This window comes from Solanum dulcamara, chromosome 12, assembly GCF_947179165.1.
Source record: "Solanum dulcamara chromosome 12, daSolDulc1.2, whole genome shotgun sequence".
NCBI lineage: Eukaryota > Viridiplantae > Streptophyta > Magnoliopsida > Solanales > Solanaceae > Solanum > Solanum dulcamara.
In genome coordinates this window covers 50,037,525-50,063,177 of record NC_077248.1, presented here as the reverse complement: position 1 = coordinate 50,063,177, position 25,653 = coordinate 50,037,525, and the positions used below count along the sequence as shown (strand labels likewise).

Here is a 25,653-nt window from a genome sequence, read left to right as displayed (position 1 = left end):
TTGAAAATACCTAGACCTAAAGCCTTCACGAACAACTTGCTTGAGTTCTCCTATTGCTTGAAACGAAACTTCTTCTCTATGCGTGCAACAAATAAGTTTGAAACAGCCCACAACCTCATGCTTTTATAGTTGTAATATTCTGTCCTTCTCCTAGTTGAACACTGTTTCTTTGTTCTCTCCTTCTTGGTTATATACTGACTCTTTACTTGTTCTTTGCTAGTTAGACTCTGTTTTCTTGTTTGACTTGAACCAGTGCCTTTTTCAGTTTTATTACCATAAATATTCTTTTACCAAAAATAGATTTTTTCATATTATCAAAACTTGTAGGTTTCTCTTCAATTTTCTCCTTTTGATAATGGCAAACATAATCAATTTTTGTAAAAGACCTTCAACAAACATTTCAGTATTTAGCAACATCAGTGAGGTAGTAGCATAGGCAAGCCAGAATGTCATCAAAAAAGTACTCCAGCTCCTGTGACCAAGTACCTCAAGTAATAGCAGATGAATAAGAATATGCATTATGAAATATTTATAGAGAATATTTCCCTCTTTTGACGTCGTCAAAAATCAGAGTAAGAAGATGCAGTGCTAACAATCAACATATGTAATAAATAGAGACACCATTTAGAGTCACATAAACAAGATACAAAGTCAAACATTCATTCAGCAAAAAGAATTACCAAAATTAGGAATCTAACCTACCATCAGGAGGCACAAATTAAGCCACCCAGTGGCCCAAAACAAAACAAGTCAAATTAGTTACAAAAAAATAATATTGTCTGCAAAGAGAAACTAGTTATAAGTAATTTTCACGGAGGGGGGATAGGAAAACTGAATCAGGAGGACTAGGAGGGATCAAGAGGAGGGCTTTGGTTTGGAAGGAGCTCCACCAGTGATTGAATGTTCTCAAGGTGCTTGTTTTGCTGCTCAATTATGTCTGTGTTTAAAGAGTCCACCTAAGCCTGAGATGCAACTAGACATTCCTTGAGGCCAACATTTTCTTTCTTTAGCTTAGCAAACTCCTTTTGAGCAGCTAGCTTCTAAGTCCAACAAAGATGGAGTCATGGGGTTGGAACTCTTTTTCTTGGGAACAGATGCAGATACACACTCACACTCTTCCAAAGTGGACATAGTGATCTTATCATTCCTTGTACCTGCCATACCTTTTTCCAAAGGCACCCTAAAGCTTATAAACACCTCAGTCAATAATAACCCATATGCTAGTCTTAAGGACAGTTTTGAGGGCAGTCACCCTTCCCATATGCTTGAACACGAGGGCATGTAAATTGATTCTCTCATTAAGGTCAAGGGCATTCATGATACTCATATCTCAAAAACTTGCCTCGTGTCTTCTACCTCCCCTAAAAAGTATCTCTTTATTCACAATCTCAAAGATGAGCTTGTGATTATGAGACATTTTCCCCTTTAACATCTTCCTAACTACCCTTAATTCTTTTCCCTAAGAGAACGTGTTTGTCAATAAGCAGTCCTTATCAGATCTCCAAACATATTTGTCCAACCCATCTAGAGGAACAATCAATATCTCCCCCAATTTGACATAGTCAAACACTATTTCTACCCCCTTCACCTTATTGCAAACAACCAACCCGTCAAACATTTTAAAATTTACATAAAATTCAATAACTTCCTTCCTATGCGACACAGGTTTCGTAAACTTGAACAAATGATCCCACCCTTGAAAATTAAGTCTGTGCATTAAACGCTGAATAAAGGAATTTAACATTACCTCTTCATCCAGTACTCTCCCTTTCAAGATAGTTTGTGTAACATAATAACCCATGGGTCCCAACCGTAAGAACTTCTCAAAGTTCTTGTTTCTTCCAGCCCATGGAAAAACAACATTTTTTTCCACTTCTTCACCTAACTCATCAACATCAATAGGTTCGTCATCATCCCCTATCTTCTTCTTCCCCCTAGCAATGTGCACTCTTCGTTGTCCCACCTCTTTTTGTGCCTCAGAGGCTCTCTTCCTTGTGAATGGTCTACATGGTGGAAATAAAGATGATGGTGTATAGTTGACAGAGGGTTTAGACCTTAGTTTGCGAGGGGGTCTGATGGTTTCCCTCTTTTTAGTTCCATGAATAAGTATGGATTCAATTCTAGTGTATTTGGGGGTGAGAACAATGTCGCCATCACTGTCAACCTCTTCATCATCAGAGGATGGAGGTTTTGAGGCGGTGGTAGAGGATTGTTTGCAACAATTTTTAACGTGATAGAAAATAAATTGCAATCAAAAATAAAATATGAAGAAATATAATTTTATTGATAAAAAAATATGGGTATAATTTTGTTCCTCCCTTGATTCTTCTCTCATAAGATTTCTTTGTGATTCGAGGGCCTTTACTGACGTGTTTCTTGAACTAGGAGATTTATATTTGATATCTTTATGAATATTTCATGAATTTGTGAAATATTCAAGATGCCTCGTTAAGGGAATATAATACCTTTATATATACATGAATTAGAGTTTAGGATAGAGTAGACTCCAAGAAGATCTAAGTGAAATATAACTCGTCTTGTAGGTTTCTTCAAAATTTTGATGTCTACAAATGCCCTCTACTTCATGGCTTGTAGAAGTGCAGACTTGATAAAGCTTAAAGACGAGGCTCAAAGTACTCATTCTTCCACTTTTGGATTTTGTGGCTTCAAATTTGCATATTTGATTTGTGAGAAAAGAGATGAAGGCAGATTTGGTCCCACTGGGTATGCAATTTGTTTGCAATAAATTTTAAAGTGATGAAAAGTAAATTGAAATCACAAATAAATTATGAAGAAACATAATTTTATCAATAAAACAACATGGGTACAATTTTGTTCCTCCCTTGATTCTTCTCTCATAAGATTTCTCCGTGATTCGAGAGTCGTTAGTGACGTATTTCTCGAACTAGGAGATTTAAATTTGATCTTTTTATGAATATTCCATGAATTTACAAAATATTCGAGATGCCTCGTTAAGGCAATATAATACTTTTATATAGGCATGAATTAGGGTTTAGAATAGAGTAGCCTCCAAGAAACTCTAACTGAAATAAAACTCGTCTTTTAGAGTCTTATAAAATTTTGATATCTACAGGGGCAATAGAATCTATTCATAAAAAATCCAAGAGTAGTTCAAGGACTCGGACTTTTGAGGATTTGGGGATGGGTGTTCTAATGATGGTGGTGGGATGGGCGATCTGGGTGATCTGGGAGGAGAGTAAGGGAGGGTAGGAAAAGGAGAATGTGAAAGATGTCTCCCCCCTCGAGTTGATACCAGAGCTAAATCATCATCATCTGAGTAGTCGATGAGAGGTGTAAATTGATGGGAGATGGATAAGCCATTACTTTTGTTTTGGTGCTTTTGGTCTAGTGGAGGAGAAAATCTTGCATTGTTTTTGCCATAATGAAAGTTTTGTGGGGAAACAATTTTCTTGTGAAGAAGAAGAAGAGGTCAATGTGGAAGGTTTTTTAGTGTGTGGGAAAGAGTGTTTTGAAATGACGGTTGTCAGTTAGGAAGAAAATAGTGATGATTAGGATGCAGTTGTTTTAAAAAAAAAATCCGCTTTGGTTTATTTAGGTGGAAGAGAGGGCTTTGAGGATCAGGTTCTCATTCTGCAGATAATATTAAAATATTGCACTTGTTTATGACTATTTTGAAAAGGATGTGCGTACCTTAGGGATTAGATCCTTGAGAGCTTGACATCTTTTCTTTGCATGAAGAACGATTTTCTTGAGTCCTGAAAATACATTCTCCTTGTGGTGAATGTATCCTTGAAAGATACAAAACTTAGTAAGTTACACATAGTTTATAATTAAGCACCCATCATCTTACCCTTTTCTTTATTTCAATCTATTTTAGGGATATTTTATTTTCCTCCTCTATTATATTTGATTGACCATTTCCAGGGCCAGTCCATTTTTCTTAAATGCTTCTCTCCCAAGAGCTTTAGTAAATATGTCAGTAATTTATTCATCGGTTTACCATGCATTATTTTAATTAATTCTTTTTCAATACAGTCTCTGAGAAAATGATGTCCCACATCAATGTGCTTAGTCCTCCTGTGTTGAACAAGAGTTTTACCCATGTTGACTGCACTGGTGTTGTCACAGAAGATAGATAGACATCTTAGATTGAAGCCAAAATCACTAAGCTAGTGCTTAATCCAAAGAAGTTGAGACCAAAATGAGGCAACATCTACATATTCAGCTTCTGCAGTGGATGATGCTATAGAATTTTGTTTCTTTTGTAGCCCATGTTACAAGGCATGGCCTCAAGAAGTGTGTCATTCCAGAAGTGCTCTTTCTATCTACTAGGTAGCCAGCATAGTCAACATCAGCATAGCCAATTAAATCAAAAGAGTCATCACCAGGGTACCAAAGAACCAACCCTTGAGTTCCTTTGAGATATCTAAAGAATATTTTCACAACCTTCAAGTGGAATTTCTTGGGAGATGATTGAAATCTTGCACATAATATATCCACATTGTATATAATGTCAGGTCTATATGCGGTGAGATATAGAAGGGATTCTATCATCCCTCTAAACTTTTTCTCACCAACAACTACACATGCTTCATCTCTGTCTAGTTTAGAGGTTGTTGTTATAGGAGCATCATTTGCCTTGAACCCATCCATCTCAAACCTTTTCAGAAGTCTTTAACATATTCCTGCTGATGTATTAATGTACCAGCCTTACTCTAGTGTACTTGTAATCCCAAGAAGAATTTTAGCTCACCCATTATACTCATTTCAACTCACTACTCATCAAGGATGCAAACTCTTGACTCCTCACATCATTAATGGCTCCAAGAATTATGTCATCAATATATATTTGTACAATGAGAAGTATGCTCCTTTTTTTCTTGATGAATAGAGTTTTGTTTATCTTTCCTCTTACATACATATCTCCAGAAGAAAAGATGATAATCTAATCATACCATGCTCTTGGGGCTCAGGTAGTTCAAAGCTTTCAAACCCTAGAGGTTGTTTTACATACACTTCTTCCATCAGATACCCATTTAAGAAAGCACTTTTGAAATTCATCGGAAATAGGTTGAATTTTATATGAGCAGCAAAAGCAATTAGCATTCTTATTGCTTTCGACCACAGGTACAAATGTTTCATCATAGTCAATTCCTTCTTTTTCATTATAGCCTTATACCACAAGTCTGGTTTTATTCCTAGTCACCACTCCTTGATCATCTAGCTTATTCTTGAAAACCCATCTGATTTCAATAATGGTTTTGTCAGTAGGTTTAGGGATCATATGCCACACTTTGCTTCTTTCAAACTGATTGAGTTCTTTTGCATAGCCACAATCCAGTCAACATCTTGTAGGGCTTTCTTGATGTTTTTTGGCTCAATCAATGATAAGTAGGCTAAGTATACACACATATTTCTTACTTTATTTCTGGTTTGCATGCCCGAGTCCATGGGAGACAAAATATTCTCCAGAGGATGTGAGATTTTGTATTTCTAGTTTCTCCCAGTTGGGCCTTCCGAGAGTCCAGGTAGATTCAGTTGAAAAAATGAATCCTTCTCATGGGTAGTTCCTTCTGATGTTAGCTGCTCTTCCTCATGATTTTGTACGTATGTGGTTCCCCCTGTCTCCTATACCTCTAGTCTCTCTTCTGTTGGTGAGTGCTCTTTGATGGTCTCTTGGGTCTGTTCATTTTTTGAGTCATGGACCAATCCAATCCTAGGATCATCATCACTAGAGTAGCTTTAACAATTTTCTTCATCAAATATGACATGTATACTCTCTTCCACACAGCTTGTCCTTTTCTTGAATACTTTGTAAGCTTTTCTTTGTGGAGAATATTCTAAGAATATTTCTTCATCATTGTTGGCATCAAACTTTCCTAGTGCATCATTTTCATTGTTGTGTACATGGCAGTTGCACCCAAAAGGTCTCAAGAATGTCAGGTTTGACTTTCTTCCTTTGAGGAGTTCATAAAGAGTTTTTGTTAGGATTGACCTGATCATACATCTGTTCAGCAAGTAGCATGTTATGTTTACAGCCTCTACCCAAAATGTTTTAGAAAGTCCACTAGCAATCAACATGGTTCTGGCCATATCCTCTAATGATTTGTTCTTTCTTTCAACCACATCATTTTGCTGAGGGATTCTTGGTGCTGAAAAATTATGATCAATTCTATTCTCAACACAAAATTTGAATTTTCAAACTCAGTTCCATGATCTGATCTTATTCCAACCACTTCACTACTTAGCTTCTTCTGTACAATTTTGATAAATACTTGAAATACTTCAAATGTTTCATTCTTGGAGCTCAAGAAGAGAGTCTATGTGAACCTTGAATAGTCATCTGCGATCACAAACACATATCTCTTTCCACTTCTACTGAGAACTCTCATAGGTACATACATGTCTATATGCAGCAATTGTAGTGGTTTAGTGGTGTTGACCATCTGTTTGGGTTTGAAGGAAGATCTTACCTATTTCCCTTTTGCGCAGGCATCACACATAATGTTTTCATCAAGTTTGTTCTTTAGGAGTCCTAGCACCAACTCTTTTGACAATAGTTTACTGATAATTGAAAAACTAATGCGTCTCATTCTTTTATGCCACAATAGTGAGCTATTTTGATAAGGCATGTTAGGTATGATTCTAAGGGGTCCAGGATGTCAGCTTTGTATACATTCTTGTGTCTTCTTTCTTTCAATATTAGATTGCCACTGGTCTCATTCTTCACAGTACCGTCAGCAGCAGTGAACAACACATTATTTTCTTAGTCATACATTTGAGATATGCTCAGCAGGTTGTGTTTTAGTCCATGTACATAGTATAGACTCTTTATTTCATGGGAGCCTAATCTTCCTACCTTTCCTATACCAACAATTTCACCTGTTTTTTCATTTCCAAATGTCACACACCCACCTTGAAAATCTGTCAGAGAGAGGAAATTTTCTTTATTTCCATTCATGTGTCTCGAGCAGGCACTATCAATGTACCATGGCTTGCTCCTTCCTCTCTTATTTTCCTTGGCATCATCTTGTTCTGAGTTTGAACCTGACATGAGAGCAAGAGTTGTTTCTTCTGTTTATTGAAAACTTACATTTTAAGACTTTGTTCCCTCCAAGGTAACATCTGTTGTTTCGGTTGTTTTTTCTTCTTCTAAATCACTTTTAGCGTCACTCATAGCTAGAAGGGATACAGTTTCACCCTCTTTTACTTCAACCATAACAAGCAGTGATTGGTTCTGAGGATCCTCATCATTTGATTCATAGTTATGTTCTTCCTTAACAACTAGAGCTTTCTGAATAGCAATATCAACTTCTTGTGGGGTCATCTTCCTATGTGAAGGAAGAGTGAGATCCTTACTTTGATATCCATCTTTCTCTGCAGCAATCTTATTGTGTTGTATAGCCCATAATGAACAAAATTTGATGAAGTGAATCCTTTTCCTCATAATCAAAAGACATAAATTCCATCTTGAACTTGTTCGGAAAAATCACTTACACACTTCATCTTTGCGGATGACCTTTTACCCCCTTATTCTTGTTAAAAGTACAATGATTACATCCCTAAAACTATAGAACTACTTTTTTAATAGGCAATGTTTCACACACTCCTCCTACGTCATAGCGTTGTAGATGTCACCTAATTTATTTACTTTTGCTTCTTTTTTTCACTTCATCTTCCTTCCTCTTTCCTCTAATTAAATTTGAATCTTCTATATATAACCAAGCATCTCTTATTTAAAAGTGACATTCATATGATTAAATTTAATATCAAGGTTTATTTTATTTTTTTCTATTTCATAAATTTATTTTCATAAAAGTGACTTTACAGAAAAAGATATTTACTGATAGCCATCTATAAAAAAAATCAGTCAAACCCAACTGTTTTACTTTTTTTCATCTTTTCTTTTCCATTCTCTTTCTTTTGTGTGTGTTTCAAAACCTCCTAACAAATCATCAAAGATATCATTACATATTGTCAACAAAATCTATATTTCACCATTTTTATGGTATTGGTCTTCTTCTTTATAAAATTCTTTTAAAATTGGGGAGGGGGAAGGGAGGCTCGATTGAAATAAAAAAGAAATTGTTCAAAGATAAATGATAGAAGTTGATTTTTATTGTTGGTCATAAAATTGGGATCTTTCATTTGAAATTGCAAGGAAGAAGAACATAAATTTTAATAGATTAATAGAATCCAATTAGAAAGTGATAGTGAAGAAAGAGAAAAATAAAGAGAAAAGCAAAATAGAAATATAAGAAAAACATAGATTTTAATAGATTAATAGAATCCAATTAGAAAGTGACAGTTGTACTATCTATTTTGTTTTGAATTTACTTTTTAATTGCTCACACGCTTTTAGAAAGTGTATACAATTTCTCAATAACATCATCTCTCAAGGGGACATTTAATATACTTTTAACAAGAATAAGGGGGTAAAATGTCACTCTCAAAGATGAAGTGTGTAAGTGACTTTTCCGAACAAGTTTAGGATGGAATTTATGTTTTTTCCCAATGTTTTGACCTCTTTTGAACATCTTTTGAAACTTCCTAGTGACCAGTGTCAGATTCTCTTTTTCATAATCAATGATCTCAACTGCCTTGAGAGATATAGTTTTGTCTTTTCTTTTCTTGATTTTTCTTCAACTCATAGGTGGTTAGATTCCCAATGAGTTCATCCATAGTCAGAGAGTCTAGATCTCTTTCTTCTATGATTGCTTCCACCTTACTCTCCCATGATTCAGGTAGCACACTCAAGAGTTTTCTAACAGCCTTTCCAGTGAGAATAAGTTCTTCCGGGAAATAAATTTCGTTGAGAATTGCAGTGAACCTAGTGTGCATATCCTAAATAGTATGAAGAGCTTATATTGCCTATTAAAAAGGGCAGCCCGGTGCACTAAAGCTCCCGCTATGCGCAGGGTCCGGGGAAGGGCCCGACCACAAGGGTCTATTGTACGCAGCCTTACCTTGCATTTCTGCCTATTGAGATTATCAATTTTAGTCTTTTTCACATTTGTTGTCCCTTCATGAGTTGTTTGAAGAGTGTCCCAAATTTATTTTGCATCTTGACAAGAGGAAATCTTGTTGTACTCATCAGATCCAATGCCACAAATTAAAATTTTTCTGGCCTTAGTGCCTGTTTGGATTAGTTTATTTTAAGCAGTTTATAAGCTGAAAAACAACTTATAAGTTCGAAAAAATAAGTTAGGGTAGCCCAACTTATTTTTTTGGCTTATAAGTTATTTTCAGCTTATAAGTTGCTTTAGATAAGCTAAGACAAACAGACTCAATTATTTTTGGACTTATTTTAAGCACAAAATAATTTTAAGTTGGCCAGCCAAACACTTAAAAATGCTGAAAACAATATAAACAACTTATAAGTCAATACAAAAAGGCTCTTAGCATTGTTCTAAATGGCTATCTTGTCAGCAACATCTAATTCTTTTCTTTTTTTGGGCACTTGATCCTTACTATCAGCAACAGCCTTGATGGGAATTGTAGGGCCGTCTAGAATAACATTTCATAGATCAACACTCTTACCTACGAGATGATCTATCATCCCGTTCCACCAGCCATAGTACTTACCATTGGAACAAAAGTGGTCTAGTAACATTTCATAGATCAGCACTCTTACCGAAGAGATGATCCATCATCCTGTTCCACCAGCCATAGTACTTACCATTGAACAGAGATGGTCTAGTATGAGAAGAGCCTTTTTATGCAGTTGGAGGAGATGCCATTAAATCATTTTCAGGTGTTTAACCTTTAGTGAAAAAACCTCTCTCTGATACCAATTGAAGAAAATTGATGCCTCCAACTTTATTCTAGGAATCAGGTTCTTAGAATAGATCAATTCAAATAAGTAAATAACACACCATATTTTACGTGAAAAACCCCCTTTCTCAAGGAATAAAAACCACAACCTCAAATTCACTAATTTACTCAAATCTTATGATTACAACTCAATAATCAAAAGAACTAATTCTAGTACCTAACCCAAACAATTCACTCGAATTGTTTCTAACTCTAAACTCTCTCAAGAAGCCAAACCAACTTCTTGTTACAAACCTCAAAAAACTCACACACACTGTTATTGAAAACACCTAGACCTAAAGCCTTCACAAACTTGCTTGAGCTCTCCTATTACTTGAAACGAAACTTCTTCTCTATGCGTGCAATAGGTAAGTTCGAAACTGCCTACAACCTCCATAGTTAGTTATTATTTTGTCCTCCTAGTTGAACATTGTTTTCTTGTTCTCTCCTTGATTATACGCTGACTCTTTACTTGTTCTTTCTTAGTTGGACTCTTTTTTTGTTTGATTTGAATCACTGCCTTTTTTTGTTTTATTACCATAAATATTCTTTTACCAAAAATAAGTTTTTCTCCTCTAACAGCATTTGAACCTGATTTGGAGCTACCAAGACAGCAAAAGGAACCATTTCCACTGCCTTTGGGGAGGACTGGGGAGGACAGCAGTAGTTTCCCTTTTATTCTTGGCTAACAATAGGGCAATAAAAATTATAAAAATAAAAAAAGTTTCCCTGTACTTGTTAGCAGTCATTTCTGTTACTGGTTGTATTGGAATTGTTAACACAGATCTCCAAAATAAACAACTTAGTTAAATCATCTGAATTGCTAGTTATTTGATCACACACGAGTAATCAAATTAAAGATAAATGACACATTGTCAAATATTATCGAAAGAAGACCAAATAAAGCTTTTTGCTTGATGGGGGGCTCTATTAATATTTCTATAAACAAAAATTAATTACTACGCCAGACAACAAGGATGATCATATAAATAACATCAATTCAGCTGCCTAAACACATTAACTGCTGTATTTCACAAAAATAGACAGAACGAAAGTAGCAGCTCTGGCGAATGTAAAACATCATACCAAATTAACAACTTCAAAGACCACCCTCATACAGTTAGGAACTATGGCCAAAACACTTGTGAAGAATCCCAGACAGCAGTAAACAAACTAGTCAGCATCCACCGAAGTAATATCTTTGTTCACAATCTGCAATGGGATAGTTCAAGGATTAATTAGCAACTTGGATTTTTGGAGTTTGACCAAATGGCAAGTTTGTCAAATTGCAACAAGCATCAAGTATCAATGTAAATTAGACACACTTTCTATTTGTAGGATTGGTTGCTACAGTTATCACCCCAGCTTCCCAAATACGAGAAACAAATCATATATTTTATTGATGCACGGATTGTGGTATGTTGGAAATCTAGTGGATACATTTCTTGCAACAAATAAATGAGATCCACACAAATCTACTCCAGGAACCATAGGGATGCAGCAAAAGTTTATGAACACAGTGATTGACAGTTCATAATCCAGGTGAATGCAACTCTCTTCAACTCTTAGTACCCTTGGTGAAGACTGAAATATGAGATAATTGCATACTAAAACCATAAGATGCTACAAAAGTCTGAATTATACCTTTGATATATGCTCTTTCATTCCGTCATTAATTGGCCCATCTAGTGCCCTCTCAGCAAGTTCATAAAACGTTGCATTACCTTCTGGACCATTAACTTTCTCTTTGTGCAAGTATCTGTGGATGTGCAAAAATCAGAAAGCAGAACTATGTGACATGGACATGGAATCCTCTGGTTTGTCGGGTTCTAACCTTTGTTGAACAATTGCTTCCAATGCTAGTTTGAGGTTTCCATGAACAGGATGACTTTCATCAGTTTCAGACAATCCCAGCCGTCTCAAATGAGGCCAAAGATTTTCTTCAACACATTGATAGCAACAACTTTAAGCTTCATTCCTCTCATTAGATATTAGAAGTAAAGGACACAGAATAAAAATATGTTCAAGCACAAATGAAATTGCAAATATACCTTCATTAATTTTCCCTCCAGCAAGACGAACAATGCTAAGAACGACAAATGTAAGAGCAGTGACATGTGATTTATTTTCATCCTCCACAAATGCCTTGTATATATCTGCAGGTAGCTGACTTCTGAGAATATATGACTTTGCATCAGATGCAACTGTCCATCATGAAAAAGTCCATGTTGGAAATACACAATTCAATAACAAAATACACAGCCTATGGTTCCAAACAGATTAATAACACTAAAACAGTTTGCAGCTTAAACTGAAGAATTCCATTTTGCAAGCCTCAATTATGACTACTACTTAGTTTAGTTTGTTTTTGAAGATAATAGCTTTACTACAAGTAGCAAATATCCACACTTTGTACTATGTATCTAGGGATAATCAGATGGGAAATAGAAGTGCCGCTCATGAAAACCTGATCTCCCATCCCCCAACAATTGCAGATCGATTTCCTGTTTCATTTAAACACACAGATGGATTTCCACAGCCTCACAAGGAGAGAATTGCAAGCTCTCTGCAAGATGAACAAAATCCCAGCTAACATCACCAATGTCACCATTGCCGATTCTCTTCAATCTCTTGAGTTTGGTGATGGTATTGAAGAGATCTTGAAAACATGTGAATCTGATATTGCAAACTCGTCCATGGAGTCTCCTGGAAATCAGAAGCAGTAACAAGTGTACCTCGGACTGGTTCCGAAATTATACAACAAAAGACAACATAACATGACACAGAAACTTTGCAGACCTTTACTAGGAATAGCTGCAGAACAAGAGGAACAATGATCAGAGACTTTGATGAAGCCAAAAATGATATGCATGAGACTCCTGCATTACCAACTACCAGAAGGAAGGGTGTAACAACTTCAGTTCGCACTAAGCTGGAAAATGAAATGAAGGAATGTGAACCAAAAGAGAAAACTGGGGTGGATTGAAGAAGAAAAGAAAGATGTTCCAGAGACACCAGCAGCTGTTCTCAATAGCCAAAGAAAGGAAGTGAAGGCAAAAAGTTCAGTTAGGCAAGTCTATAGCACCCATCAATCAGTGAGGTTAGCTGGAAACCTATGCAAGAATCAAGCGCACAAGAGAATGAAGAGTTCGGAATAACTTATGAAAGTTTGGAGGTGGACTCTGAGCAGTATTCTGTTCACAAGACTGAAGAATTAGAAAAAAATGGTATTGATTTGAAATCATCTGAGAGTTTGGACATCAAGAATAACTCAGATACTGTATCAGGTCAAGATTCAAATACCTTGGTACAAAATGAAGTAGACATGGAAGATGGTTTTCAACAAGACAGTGACAGTGCCCTGGTAGTTGTTGCTTTAGATAAAAAACCAGAAGAGAGATCAAAGGAAGTAGCACTTGCTCACAATAACAACGGATCTGAATAGAAGAACCCATGGAAGAATCTGAAATTGATCATGTTGAGGATAAAAAGGAAAAGACTTTTAGAACAAAAGCCAGAACTTGGGTGATGATATGAAGAGAAATTCAGGTGGTAATGTGGTTCTGACCAAGCAGCTGCATGAACAGGATGAGCCCCATTGTGCTGATACATCTTATTTTGTGGCAGAAAATGGAAAGGAATATAATTTTAATCAGATGCTTGAATGTCAAGTGGGTGAGGGTGCAGAATGTAACTCTCACGTTGCAGGAAAATAAGAGTTGATGAAAGAACCTGTGAGTGCCAATCCAGACACAAACATAGATTTTCGTGAAGAGGTGAATTTGTTCAGGGAATTCAATGGTGAGGTGGAGGCTAAGGTTAGTGGAAGTCAGCAGTGTCTGAAAGATATTGCCAAAACTAACATGGAAGATGCTGGAGAAGAAGAACCCATGGAAAAATATGAAGTTTATCATTCTGCGGCTATGTCGATAGTGCAGCTCATGGTCTGGAAGTTGCTGGAGAAGAACCCATGGAGAATATGATGTTGATCGTACTGAGGCTAATGTGGATGCACCAGCTGATGCTATGGAAGTTGGACAAGAAGAATCCAATGAAGAATCTGAAGTTGATTACGCTGAGGCTACTATGGAGAGTGAAGCTCATAGTCTTCTTCCCTTGCTTCTCTCATACCTGATGCTTCCAAGGAAGGTGAGTGCGAGATTAAGGTGGGTGAAAGTCACCAGTGTTTACATGTTTCAGACACTAATATAGAAGTTGTTGGAGAAGAACTGATCATGACGAGGCTAATGTGGATAGTGTTGCTCATGCTCTTCGTCCCTTGGCGTCTCTCATACCTAATGCTGCCCCATAAATATTCTTCACTGGGGAAAGTCAACAGTGTTTACATGTTTCAGACACTAATATAGAAGTTGTTGGAGAAGAACTGATCATGACGAGGCTAATGTGGATAGTGTTGCTCATGCTCTTCGTCCCTTGGCGTCTCTCATACCTAATGCTGCCCCATAAACATTCTTCACTGGGGAACTGAATCCTATGCAAAATCCTTCAGCCTTGGCAATTACGAAGCCAGAACAAATCACTCAGACAAGCTGCCTGACACCAGTGAAGAAGTCTTCAAGCAAAACACCACTTAAGAATTCATTGGCAGCGACAAAAATAGGGTAGATACTTGTTACAGATAACAAGGAAAACTTGGTTCATACGAAAGAAAGCGAAGGCAGTGCTGGCAACGGCAATAAACAATCTTTGAAAGATTTAAGCTTGAGGAAGCTTACTAAAATGCTTAAAGAGCTACAGATCACAAAAGATCTTAGTGGAAACGACGTTGCTAAAATCAAGGCAGGAAGCTCAAGATCAGCCTTGCAAACCTTCTACTTCTGAGAAACATATCTAAATTTTTGATGATTTGTATTTCTTGCGTTTTACAAAACTTGTATGAAAACTAAAATTACTCAAAAAGATACTCAGATGGAATACAAGAGGAGTTTTGAATGGTATGCCTACAGATTTTTTTTTTCTTTTTTGATAAATGAATAAGCTAAATCAGCTACCTAAGAAATATTCAAAACTGCATGCAAGCAATGCAAGATTTTAGTTACTCAGTACAATCAACAATCAACTAAACCTTAATCCTAAACTAGTTGACATTGGCTATATGAATTCACCGGATCTGTTCTGGTATTTTAAAACCCTCAATTCACACCACACATGGGTGCAATGTATCCCCTTCCAAGATGGTTGCATCTTGAGAAACTTAATATTACTTTCTATTTTTACATTTCCATTAACCTAGTGCAACCCATCCTCCTTTACCTGACTAATGTTTTGTAAGTCAAGAAGAGGCTCTCCGTTTTATTCTTGAAGACTGAATGCCGTCCTATGAAATCCAATGGAAGCTCAGGAATGGATCAAAACTTCTCTATCTACTCTAAAACTAAAAATAGAAAGGAAAAAGAAGGGAGCAAAATTATGTACTGCGGACTATATTTGGTAGCTTGTTAGAGTTAGGCATGTTATAGTAATGCACGTATTAGTTATGAGGGAATCTATGTATTATTTTATGCAGGTATTAGTTATGTTGGATTTAGTTATTCATGTATTAGTTATTTCACATTCTATCCTGCATAAATAATACAAAGATTCCCTCATAGCTCATACATGTATTAGTTATGCTAGGTTTAGTTATCCATTTATTAGTTATGCGAATTTCTAAATTTCAAACCAAACACCTTATTAATTTATACATGAATAGCTCATAGAATGTGAAATAACTAATACATGAATAACTAAATCCAACGTAACTAATACCTGCATAAATAATACAAAAATTCCCTCATAACTAATGCGTGCATTACTATGCTAGGTTTAGTTATCCATTTATTAGTTATGCGAATTTCTAAATTTCAAACCAAACACCTTATTAATTTATACATGAATAGCTCACCTCCTAATCAGCTACCAAATGTGGTATTACTTATTCAGAATTTAATACATGCATAACTCACCTCCAAACAAGTTACCAAAGGACCCCTAATTATCTAGGGAGGCGAATAAACACCATGCTCTTTCAAATCCACCAAAACAAAAACACAAAAAGGCCCATGCTACAGTACACATTTTCGGAGTTTTAATTGCTCAATCCAACATAAAGTTTGAAGTAAAATAGACAAAAGAGCATTGAATGGAGTAAAGAGGAAAGAAAACCTTGCTGAGATGCGCGAGGGTTTTGAGTAGCAGAAGAGCGTGAGCGTTGAAGTTCCCTCATTTCAAAGCCAAAAATAGAGGAAATTTTCAATTTTGCCTCATTTATGACAAAAGCAGGTAGATTTCGTTGACGATAATTCTTGCCAGTGATCAATTGAGTTAGCTCCTCCCTCTTTATTGGACACCCTGAACTCTGTTCACTCTTGAATAATACATATCGAATCACTTCTGCTACAAGCTTGTCTTTTTCCTCAACAGAAATACCAAATTGAGAAAAATCTTCTCCAGAACTAGACATCCCTGTAATAAAAAAATAGCAATAAATTCATATTGGGTTTTTGGCTATGTTACGCGGACTCTTTGTTTTTGCCGCCGAACCCGTCTCGGGGTGCGTCTCCGATTCGGTCAACTTTGTCCGAATACTTTGACAGAGTCAAGCTGGGGAAGAATTGAACTATTTCAATGGCCGCCGGAAGTCGACCATATTTTCTCGAATGAACTACATAAAGAATAGCTAACAGAGATGTCGATCATTCTCTCCTTATCTGATCTCTGGCATGGCTTGAAGTCAAAACTTCACTGTGACACTTTATGTGTAAAACCGGCCAGAGATGGTTGCTCAACTGGTGTGGCCAGACTGTGGTAGGCTTTTGTTCCTCTTCAATTCTGTTCTACTTAAATAATATTGGATGCAAATCTTAGAAAATGTTTCTTGTTAACTTGACACTCTGCCTTATGCAGCTGTGAGGGGGACCTTGACATATTCTACGACGAACTTGACATTTTCTCCAACGATCAGCGAGGAACTTGTAAGTTACGAGATCTCTCCATTCCACTTTTTCATAAGGACTTCGCTAAAAGAATATAGAGGAGCTGAAGCAAAGAGATTTCTGGGGATAAGAAACGAACAGAGAAGATCGTTTTGGTTCCTTTTGGAAAAGAACAGAGGAAAGCAATGGAGATTGGAGAGACTGCGGTCTGCCCTAATTCCTTTTCTAGACATAGTGAAGATAACTTTTGTTTTGGGCTTGGTGTTGGGCCAAGTGCCCAAGTCTGCTTTGTAGCAATATAGCAATATTGAAGAATAAATATCCCATAATATAGCAATAAATTTACTTTGCCACAAATTATATTTATACCAAAAAAAATACATGACATATTTTGATATAAAAAATTATACCATACATATACTACATATATATTCATATAATAAACATTTTTACTTTACAAAAAAATAATACTTTCAATAGAATAATTTGTACCATGAATATTTATCCCATAAATTTATACCAATACTATAAGAATAATCATGACTTTTTTCATAAAAGTATATTTATATTATAAAATATATGGTATATATTTAAGATATAAAAAAAGTATACCTTGCATATATTTAAAATAAAAGTTGTAAAAAAAAATCCTACAAAATAATACTTTACATATAAATTTATACCTTGAATATTTATTCCATAAATATATACCATAATAAAATAATAATTTCTTTTATCTAAATTATATTTATAGCATAAAATACATAATATATTTTAGATAATATAAGAAATTATACTATTCATGTATTACGTATAAAAAATCATATGTAATAAGATTATGAATATTGATTTTATATAAATATAAGAAGTCATACTAAAATAAAAGGAATAGTTCTTTACGAAATTTTCGAATTTAGTGGCTAATGAAGATTTGGGAATGATGGCAAATAAAGAAGAAAGAGAAAAATATTTAATTAGTCACGATTTTTATGTTTTTTCGTATTACTAACAACTGTTTAAATTTTTTACTAAAACTACTATATATGTAATAAAATCTTTTATATTTGTACTCCTTCTATCCCATATTAGATGGGCATTTTATATTTTATACGGTAATTAAAAAATTATTAATAGATTGTTTAACTTTACTATTTTACCCTTTGCTCATATTAATTAGTCTCTTAAAAAAAAGTTTTTGGATCTTCAAAATTTGTTTAAACTTTCAAAGCATATTAATTGCAGGGATAATTTTCCTTTGGTTATTTTGTTTTATAATAAGTGGAGTTGGATCTTGCTTGAATTAAAAAAATAATTGGGAAATTTGCATAAATGTATTACATTAAAAAAATATTTACCATTTATAGCAATAATGATTTTTTTTTATTGAACCCTTATAATACAATTTTAATACATATTAGCGAAAATAATTTATAAAACTCATATAATATAAGTTTTATTCATGAATAATATATTCATTACATACTTTAATACACTTATAATACATTGTGTCAATTTCTTACCAAACAAGTATAATATATTTTAAACACTTATAATGCATTTATATTGCATGCATAATTCACTTCTAATACATAGTAGATATATCATAATATTGCTATATATTGCTATAAATGATAAGAAATAAAAAGTATCGCTAAAATCAATAATTATTTATTAAAAAGTGTATTACTCAATATTTAGATTGTGCTAATTATAACTTTTTTTTCTTATAAAATGAATTATGATTTAAAATTAATTAGTAGCATGTTAATTTTTGATAGTTAGTCAATAATTAACCCTTTTATTAAATTTCATATTCTTTGATTGTAATCTTTTCGTATTTCTTTTAAATAGTCTTAATTATAACATTATTATAACTTAAAATATTTCTTTTATGTGATAATAAAATAGGTAAATTTTAGTTTCAAAAAATAAAAAACTTATATTTAAATATATAATACAAAACTTAGAAATTTGAATATCGAAAAAAAAATACTATAAAATTTAGGAAACAAGGAGTAAAAAACATCAACCAATTTATAAGTTGTATCACGTAACTTTGATGTTAATTAAACTTTAAATTCTCAAATTAAATTAAGCATGTGATTAATATGAAATCACCAATGGAAGGAAATTATGACTTAGTCACTAAATTGTAGAAAAGCTAAAGATCGCTTCTTATTGGATGATTTGATTCCTCTTATCAATATAAGCTTTGAACTATCGAAATACTTGAGATGTAATTATGTATTTGATAGGAAATAACAATTGGCTTTATCTGACAATAAAAAGATAAATACATTATTATATTAAGGATTCCATCTTGTTAAATCATTTGTCTCTTCCTATCAATACAGCCTTTGACCTATCGAAATACTTGAAAATATAAGTATGATAGTTTATCCGACTAATTTAATTAATAACAATATATACACACACAAAGAGACTTATCTGTCTAATTTAACTAATAACAATAGACACATTCTGTCTTACTAGATCACTTAATTCTTTCTGTCAATACAAATGCTTTAAGGATCTCGTTTTGCTAGATCTAGATCTGTTGATTCTTTCTATCAATATAAATTTTGAACAATCGAAATTCTAAAAATGTAAGTATGATTGGTTTATCCAATTAATTTAACTAATAACAATAGACACACTATTATATTAAGGATCTTGTCTTGCTAGATCACGTAATTCTTTCTGTCAATATAAGTGCTTTAAGGATCCCGTCTTGCTAGATCTTTTGATTCTTCCTAACAATACAAGTTTTGAAATATCGAAATTCTAAAAATGTAAGTATACGTTATATAGGAATTAATTATTGACTTTACCAAGCAAATTTAACTCATAACAAAATACATATACTATTTTATTAGAAATCATACCTTGTTATCCAACTAATTTATTAATAACAAGATATAAAGTCTTTATTTTTTTTTAAAAAATTATTCCAAATTAAAAAAATATCACATAAATTAAAATGGATAAAACAATTTTATTTCTATGAGAACTAAAAAAAATTCAAATTAAAATAAAAATATAGTAAAATACAAGCCCTTTTTAGCTTTTGAACGTGTTTGCCTAATACTAACTTTAAACCATAAAGTTCTTAAAGTCAGTCAAAAATGAAAAGTTAGGATTCCTAACTTTTTTTCTAAGTGCTTAAAGTCATTTTCTTTGACCATGAAAATTATTTTTATATTCCTTATATTTTAACTAAATTTCCAAACTACTTTTTTTATTCTTTTAACCCTAAAATTCACATCATTTTCCTCATTTAAGCACTTTTATCCAAGCACCCAACTGCTTATTTATAAAAATAACTTTCAGCACTTTAAAGTTCTAAAAGCACTTCATACATAAAAGTTATTTTTTTAAGCCCATCCAAACGGGCTCTAAGTAACATCAAAATGACCCTTTAGCAGAGAAGTCATTTCATTCCCACCAACTTTTACAACTTTTCCCTCCTGGAGCTCGTTTGGATTAGCTTTAAGTTGGTCAAAAACATCTTAAAGCCCCTTTTTAGCTTTTGGACATGTTTGTCTAATGCTGATTTTAAGCCATAAAGTTCTTAAAGTCAGTAAAAAAATGAAAAGTTAGGATTCCTAATTTTTTTTTTCCAAAGTGCTTAAAGTCATTTTCTTTGACCATGAAAATTACTTTTATATCCCTTATATTTTAACTAAATTCTCAAACTATCCTTTTTTATTCTTTTAATCCTAAAATTCACATCATAAGCACTTTTATCCAAACACTCAACTGCTTATTTATAAAAATAACTTTCAGCACTTCAAAGTTCTAAAAGCACTTCATACATAAAAATTACTTTTTTTAAGCTCATCCAAACGGACTCCTAAACGGCTAAACTCAATGGCTTTTCTCAAATTATTTTCTTTTCCTTTCATGTTCTCTCTGCCATAGCTAAAAAGCTTCTTAGCAAAAAAAAATCCATCATTCTTTATACAACAAAATGGCTAATGCATCTAATAGTCCAAAGGGAAAGGATCTTATGAGACCAATAAAAAGTGTAGGAGTAGATTTTGATGATAAACCATTATGGCATCATGTCAAAGTTATTTCGATTGCTCCTAATGATAGTGGAAATAGAACATGGTCATGTAACTATTGCAATAAAATAGTTACTAGATCATATAATATAGTAAAAGCACATCTCTTGAGATTATCTGGTCATGGAGTTCACATATGTAAAGAAATTCATGCTGATATATTTGTGGCTTTGAAGTTGGAGCATGAACAAGCTGAACAGAAAAAATCATCCATTCATGTCGATGCAAGAAAGAAAGCTGATTATGTATCACTTCCGGAGGGTACTGATTTACTCCAACAACAAAAAAAGAAAGAGTTCGGAGAGTGGAGCTATAGGGAAATCCTTCGGCATCTATGAGAGAAACACAGCTGATAAATCAGCAGCTAGAATGTTCTATGCATCAGATCTATCGTTCAATTTTGCAAACTCTCCCTATTTAAAAAAATATTCAAAGTTTCTAGCTGAAAATTCTATTCCCGGTGATCTTCCCCATCATATAATAGGTTGAGAACAACTCTTTTGGCTCAAGAAAAGACACACATTGATAGAAAGTTGCAACCTATTAAAGATACATGGAAAAAGAAAGGATTGTCGATTTGTTCGGATAGATGGTCCGACACTAAAAGACAACCTTTGATCAATATAATGGCATCATCTAGTGGAGGTCCAATGTTTTTAAATCCAATCAATTCTATTGGGATAGTAAAGGATGGAGAATATATTGCTAACTTGTTTATTGAAGCAATAGAAAATATATGTTCAAACAATGTTGTTCAAGTTATTACGGATAATGCAAGTAATACGAAACTTGCCAGTACTTTGGTGGAGCAAAAATTTCCTCATATATTTTAGACTCCTTGTGTTGTTCATTGTTTGAATCTAGTTTTGAAAAGTATGTGCCAACCTTCAGATAAATCACCTCACTTTAATAATTGCAAATGGATTTTAGAATTACTTAGTGAAGTGAGTAATTTGAAGAACTTTGTTGTAATCATGACTTGGCACATGCACTTTTTCAAAAACATTAGGATTTGTGCTTATTGAAAGTTGGTGAAACAAGATTTGCTTCACACATTATTATGACCACCCGAGTCGCAAAGTGAAATCGTCTTTAGAGAAAATGGTCATGGATGATGAATGGAAGAATTATAAGGGGGATAAGGGAATTGAAGCCAAAACTCGTGAAATAAAATCCCTTATAATGAATGATGAAAAGTGGGATAGTATTGACTACTTTTTTAAATTTACGGAACCAATTGTTGATATGCTTAGAAGTGCCGGTATTGATGGTCCAAAATAACATCTCATCTATGATATGTGGGACTCAATGATTGAGAAGGTCAAGAAAGTAATCTTTGAGCATGAGGGGAAAGATCTCATTTTCGGTCAATCAAACTTTTTTGATACTATTCATGATATTCTTGTGGCTAGGTGGAACAAAAGCAATACCCACACTCTTTGGTTCCTAAGTATTATCATGAATCATGGCTTCAAGGAAAAAATGAAATTCGGAGGCTAGCTCCTAATGAAGATAGAGAAATTTCATTGAATAGAATGAAGTGCTTTCAAAGGTACTTTAAAAATTCTAATGAAATGAAACAAGTCTCATTGGAGTATGGATCCTTTTGTAGTGGAAGTAGTTATTTTGGTGAGCCTCATGTGATTGAGGCTATGATGTATGAAGATTCTCTTTCTTGGTGGGCTAATCACGGGGTCTCGGCTCCACTTTTGCAACAATTAGCTTACAAAGTTGCTTACCCAACCGGCCTCTTCCTCGTGTTGTGAAAGAAATTGGAGTACTTATTCTTTGATTCACAACATCAAGAGAAATAAACTGACAAATTCAAGAGCCGAAGATTTAGTGTTTGTACATTATAATCTAAGGTTGCTATCTCGCAAGAAAGAAAAATATAAAAATGGGCCGAGCAAGTATTGGGATGTTGGTACTTGGTATGTCTACATTTTCTTTACTATTTTCCTCAATTATTTATTTTGATGACCATTTTTTTCTCTTTATATAAAATCTTCTAATATATCTATTTTTTTTAATGTATTTTAGGTGGAGATCGGTTTGATATTGATGGGACAACTAATGGTCTAAGTCTAATCGAACTATCAATAGATGAACCTCAAATTGAAGGTGTGGTATTTGAGGAAGAATTTGAAGATTTGGAAGAAGTTGAAGAAGATGCGGAAGAATAGCTAACTTAAATAACTTGACAATTGACATTTGACAATACTTTGTTCTTATGTATTAGCTATGAGTTATGAGTTATGACTTGAGTTAAGTTGAGATAATCTCTTGTTTTTTGTTAAATAGTAATTTTTTACTTGGTGTATTGAACATTAATTAGTAATTATGATTTATGAGTATCTTTGTTTATGTCTTAAATCTTAAGTTTTTTTAGTTTTCCATTTTCACTTTGTTTCAAAAGATACTATCCTTGGTCTAAGGTTAGTTCTTCTTTTCAATTTTAAAAAATTCTTTTAGTTATATATTTATGCTATTGTAATATGCTTTTAATGTTTAGTTGTTATTTTGTTGTGTTCATAGGAAAAATGAAAGAGCAATCTCATCTTGAAGAATGGAAGATTGAATTCTACAATATACATGTAAGTTTATCACAACATATCTCTCAAATTTAGAATATCTTTATAACTATATTTTTATAATATTGAATATTTTTAGACGAATCCCCGCACCCGTATCCATACTCGGATTCGCATCCCCGATTGGTGTCCGAGCAACTTAGTCTAGAATGCATTTCTCCAGCAAATAAAACCAAAGAAGAAGTTAAAGCCTAGAATGCATTCTTCCAGCAAGAACTAATCTCAAAAAACACCCGCAACAACAGAATAAGGATTCTACAGATTTTCCACTACTCTCTTAAAAGAAAAACTCTAACTCGAATAGTGTCAAGATAATGACAACAATCTTCTTCCTAGTTAATTCAGTAAAGTAAATACCCCGGGAGTTAAATATTGAGCTAAATCAAGGGTAGAAACGAAGAGCAAGGCTTACTTCGAGCGAATATCAATCAGATCCTGATGAAAAGGTTATAGCAGGAAGTGCCTGCAACATTTTAACATTAGATTGTCTTGGTTATTAACAACAACAACAGAACAAATAACAACTAAACACTTAATATGAATGAGTTATTGTATGGATGCATTCAACTTATCAGTAATCCCTTTGTAAGACTCACTATCCAGTTGACTGAATAGTGATTTAAGTTTCTTCAATTTTAGTGACACGCCCTTCCATCCTTCCACTATTGAGTGAAACTATTTTAAGTGTTAAAAAATCTGAAAGAAGGCTTGATGGAATGGGTGGTCTGGCTCAAGTCAAACACTATAAAGGAATGCTTAGAAAAGAGTGGTATCCCATATTCAATTCTTAGATATTCATAGTGAAATAACCAAATTAAATTATGTAGTGTCCTATCTATTCTACTTATCACTCTGTCACTCCCTACTTGCTTTTTAGACCTTATGTAATAATCTCATTTCCATGGGAGTTCATTCAATTGTAGTTTTTGGATGCACTATGAGAAAGCCCTTATTTCAGCATATGCTATTGAGGCTTCATATAATCTATCATGAGTTCGCATAATTGCATTTAAGTCTTCAGTGACTAGCCATAATTTTGGACAGTTCATTGCTGATGGTCTAGCCCACATATCCATAAATGATAGTAACATAGCAACTCATTGTAACACCTCTAGCCTAGACTTTATAGTGTATAAACTGAATATTCTCTCCTTGGACAGAAAACTCCGGTGATTATCAAATATCTAATCTAATATTTTTGGCTTAGATAGAGACGTTGTTTTGCAAAACACCCAAACTGCTAAAACCCCTATTTTCAGAACACCCCAACCTTAATTCTAGCTAAATGAAATGGAAAGAGTTGAGAATTAAAACCTCACAAACCCCATTTCAAATACTGCACAGAAATCGTTGAATCTTTGATTTTGTTCTTGTTCTATGCACAACAATTACTGTCCCCAAAACAAAACAGAATACAAAAACTAAGCAATTGGGTTTCTAAAAAAAGCTTAATTGATCGAATTAAAAGAGTACTTACTTGTTAATGGAAGATTAGTAAGGAAAGATTGACGATTACTCGAAAGTTGAAGGCTGAGCTACTGAAGAGGAAGAGAAAAAAATAGTTCAAAACAAACCTAGCTGAATTCCTAAAAATATTTTCAAAAAAAAAAACGTATTAATTTTGAACCCCTATTTTCAGAACACACCAACATTACTTCATCGGGAATGGAGAGCTAAATGAAATTGAAATGGAGATGGAAAGAGATGAGAGTTTGAGAGCTCACTTTTCGGATGGAGATGGAAAGATAAGAGAGTTTCATTGGAGATGGAGAGGTTCTGGAGAGTGCAAATGTTCTCAAGACATAAAAATGTTGAAAATAAATGTATGCCCTAAAATATATGATATAAAAATAATTTTGCAAAGGACTTAACGACGGATTATAACATCCGTTGCTATTAAAATAACAAATTTGTTCGTCACTATATAATATAATTTATATAAAAATATATTTAAAAGTCTAGTGACCTCTTTAATTGATTTATACATATAATTTATTCTTTGCACGAAAGTCTAAGCATCAATAATTAAACACATTCTTCGTTTTGTTTTCATAAAAACAACCATCATATTATATTTCTTTTCATCAAAAAAATCACGAGTCATCCTGTCAGAAAGAAATTCGAAAAAAAAGATTGTACCACTTTCATAAATAGTTTAAAATCTTCTTTTTCAACAAATCTAAAAGGAAGTTCATCAAGAATTATCATACGACACAAAGCCTTCCTACACTCTTCTTGATCAAATTTCCATGGAACAACAATTAC

General features: G+C 33.7%; 2 protein-coding genes and 1 long non-coding RNA gene across 6 annotated transcripts; 2 read left to right on the top strand and 1 right to left on the bottom strand.

The window, feature by feature from the left end:
• The first annotated feature begins 2,639 nt into the window (after window positions 1-2,639).
• Window positions 2,640-10,609, top strand: LOC129877196 (uncharacterized). Its single transcript, XR_008763493.1, has 2 exons — window positions 2,640-2,724; window positions 10,378-10,609. It is a non-coding gene; the product is annotated as an uncharacterized LOC129877196 (long non-coding RNA).
• A 104-nt stretch (window positions 10,610-10,713) lies between these two features.
• LOC129877195 (uncharacterized) lies at window positions 10,714-25,207 on the bottom strand. 4 transcript variants are annotated; one of them, XM_055952677.1, is made up of 8 exons: window positions 25,113-25,207; window positions 24,866-24,926; window positions 23,801-23,851; window positions 15,961-16,260; window positions 11,847-11,999; window positions 11,630-11,735; window positions 11,440-11,554; window positions 10,714-11,007 (listed from the first exon to the last, which is right to left on the bottom strand). In XM_055952677.1, exons 4-8 carry the CDS (start codon window positions 16,256-16,258, stop codon window positions 10,969-10,971), a joined length of 711 nt encoding a protein of 236 aa, XP_055808652.1. In that variant the 5' UTR covers window positions 16,259-16,260; window positions 23,801-23,851; window positions 24,866-24,926; window positions 25,113-25,207; the 3' UTR covers window positions 10,714-10,968. The 4 variants fall into 4 exon arrangements, with proteins under 4 accessions (XP_055808652.1, XP_055808655.1, XP_055808654.1 ...); XM_055952680.1 differs by having other exon boundaries at window positions 11,847-11,951; XM_055952679.1 differs by having other exon boundaries at window positions 24,866-24,974; window positions 25,113-25,199.
• On the top strand, window positions 20,701-22,980 carry LOC129875751 (uncharacterized). The gene is made up of 2 exons (XM_055950999.1): window positions 20,701-21,058; window positions 22,838-22,980. Exons 1-2 carry the CDS (start codon window positions 20,701-20,703, stop codon window positions 22,978-22,980), a joined length of 501 nt encoding a protein of 166 aa, XP_055806974.1.
• Window positions 25,208-25,653: the final 446 nt, after the last annotated feature.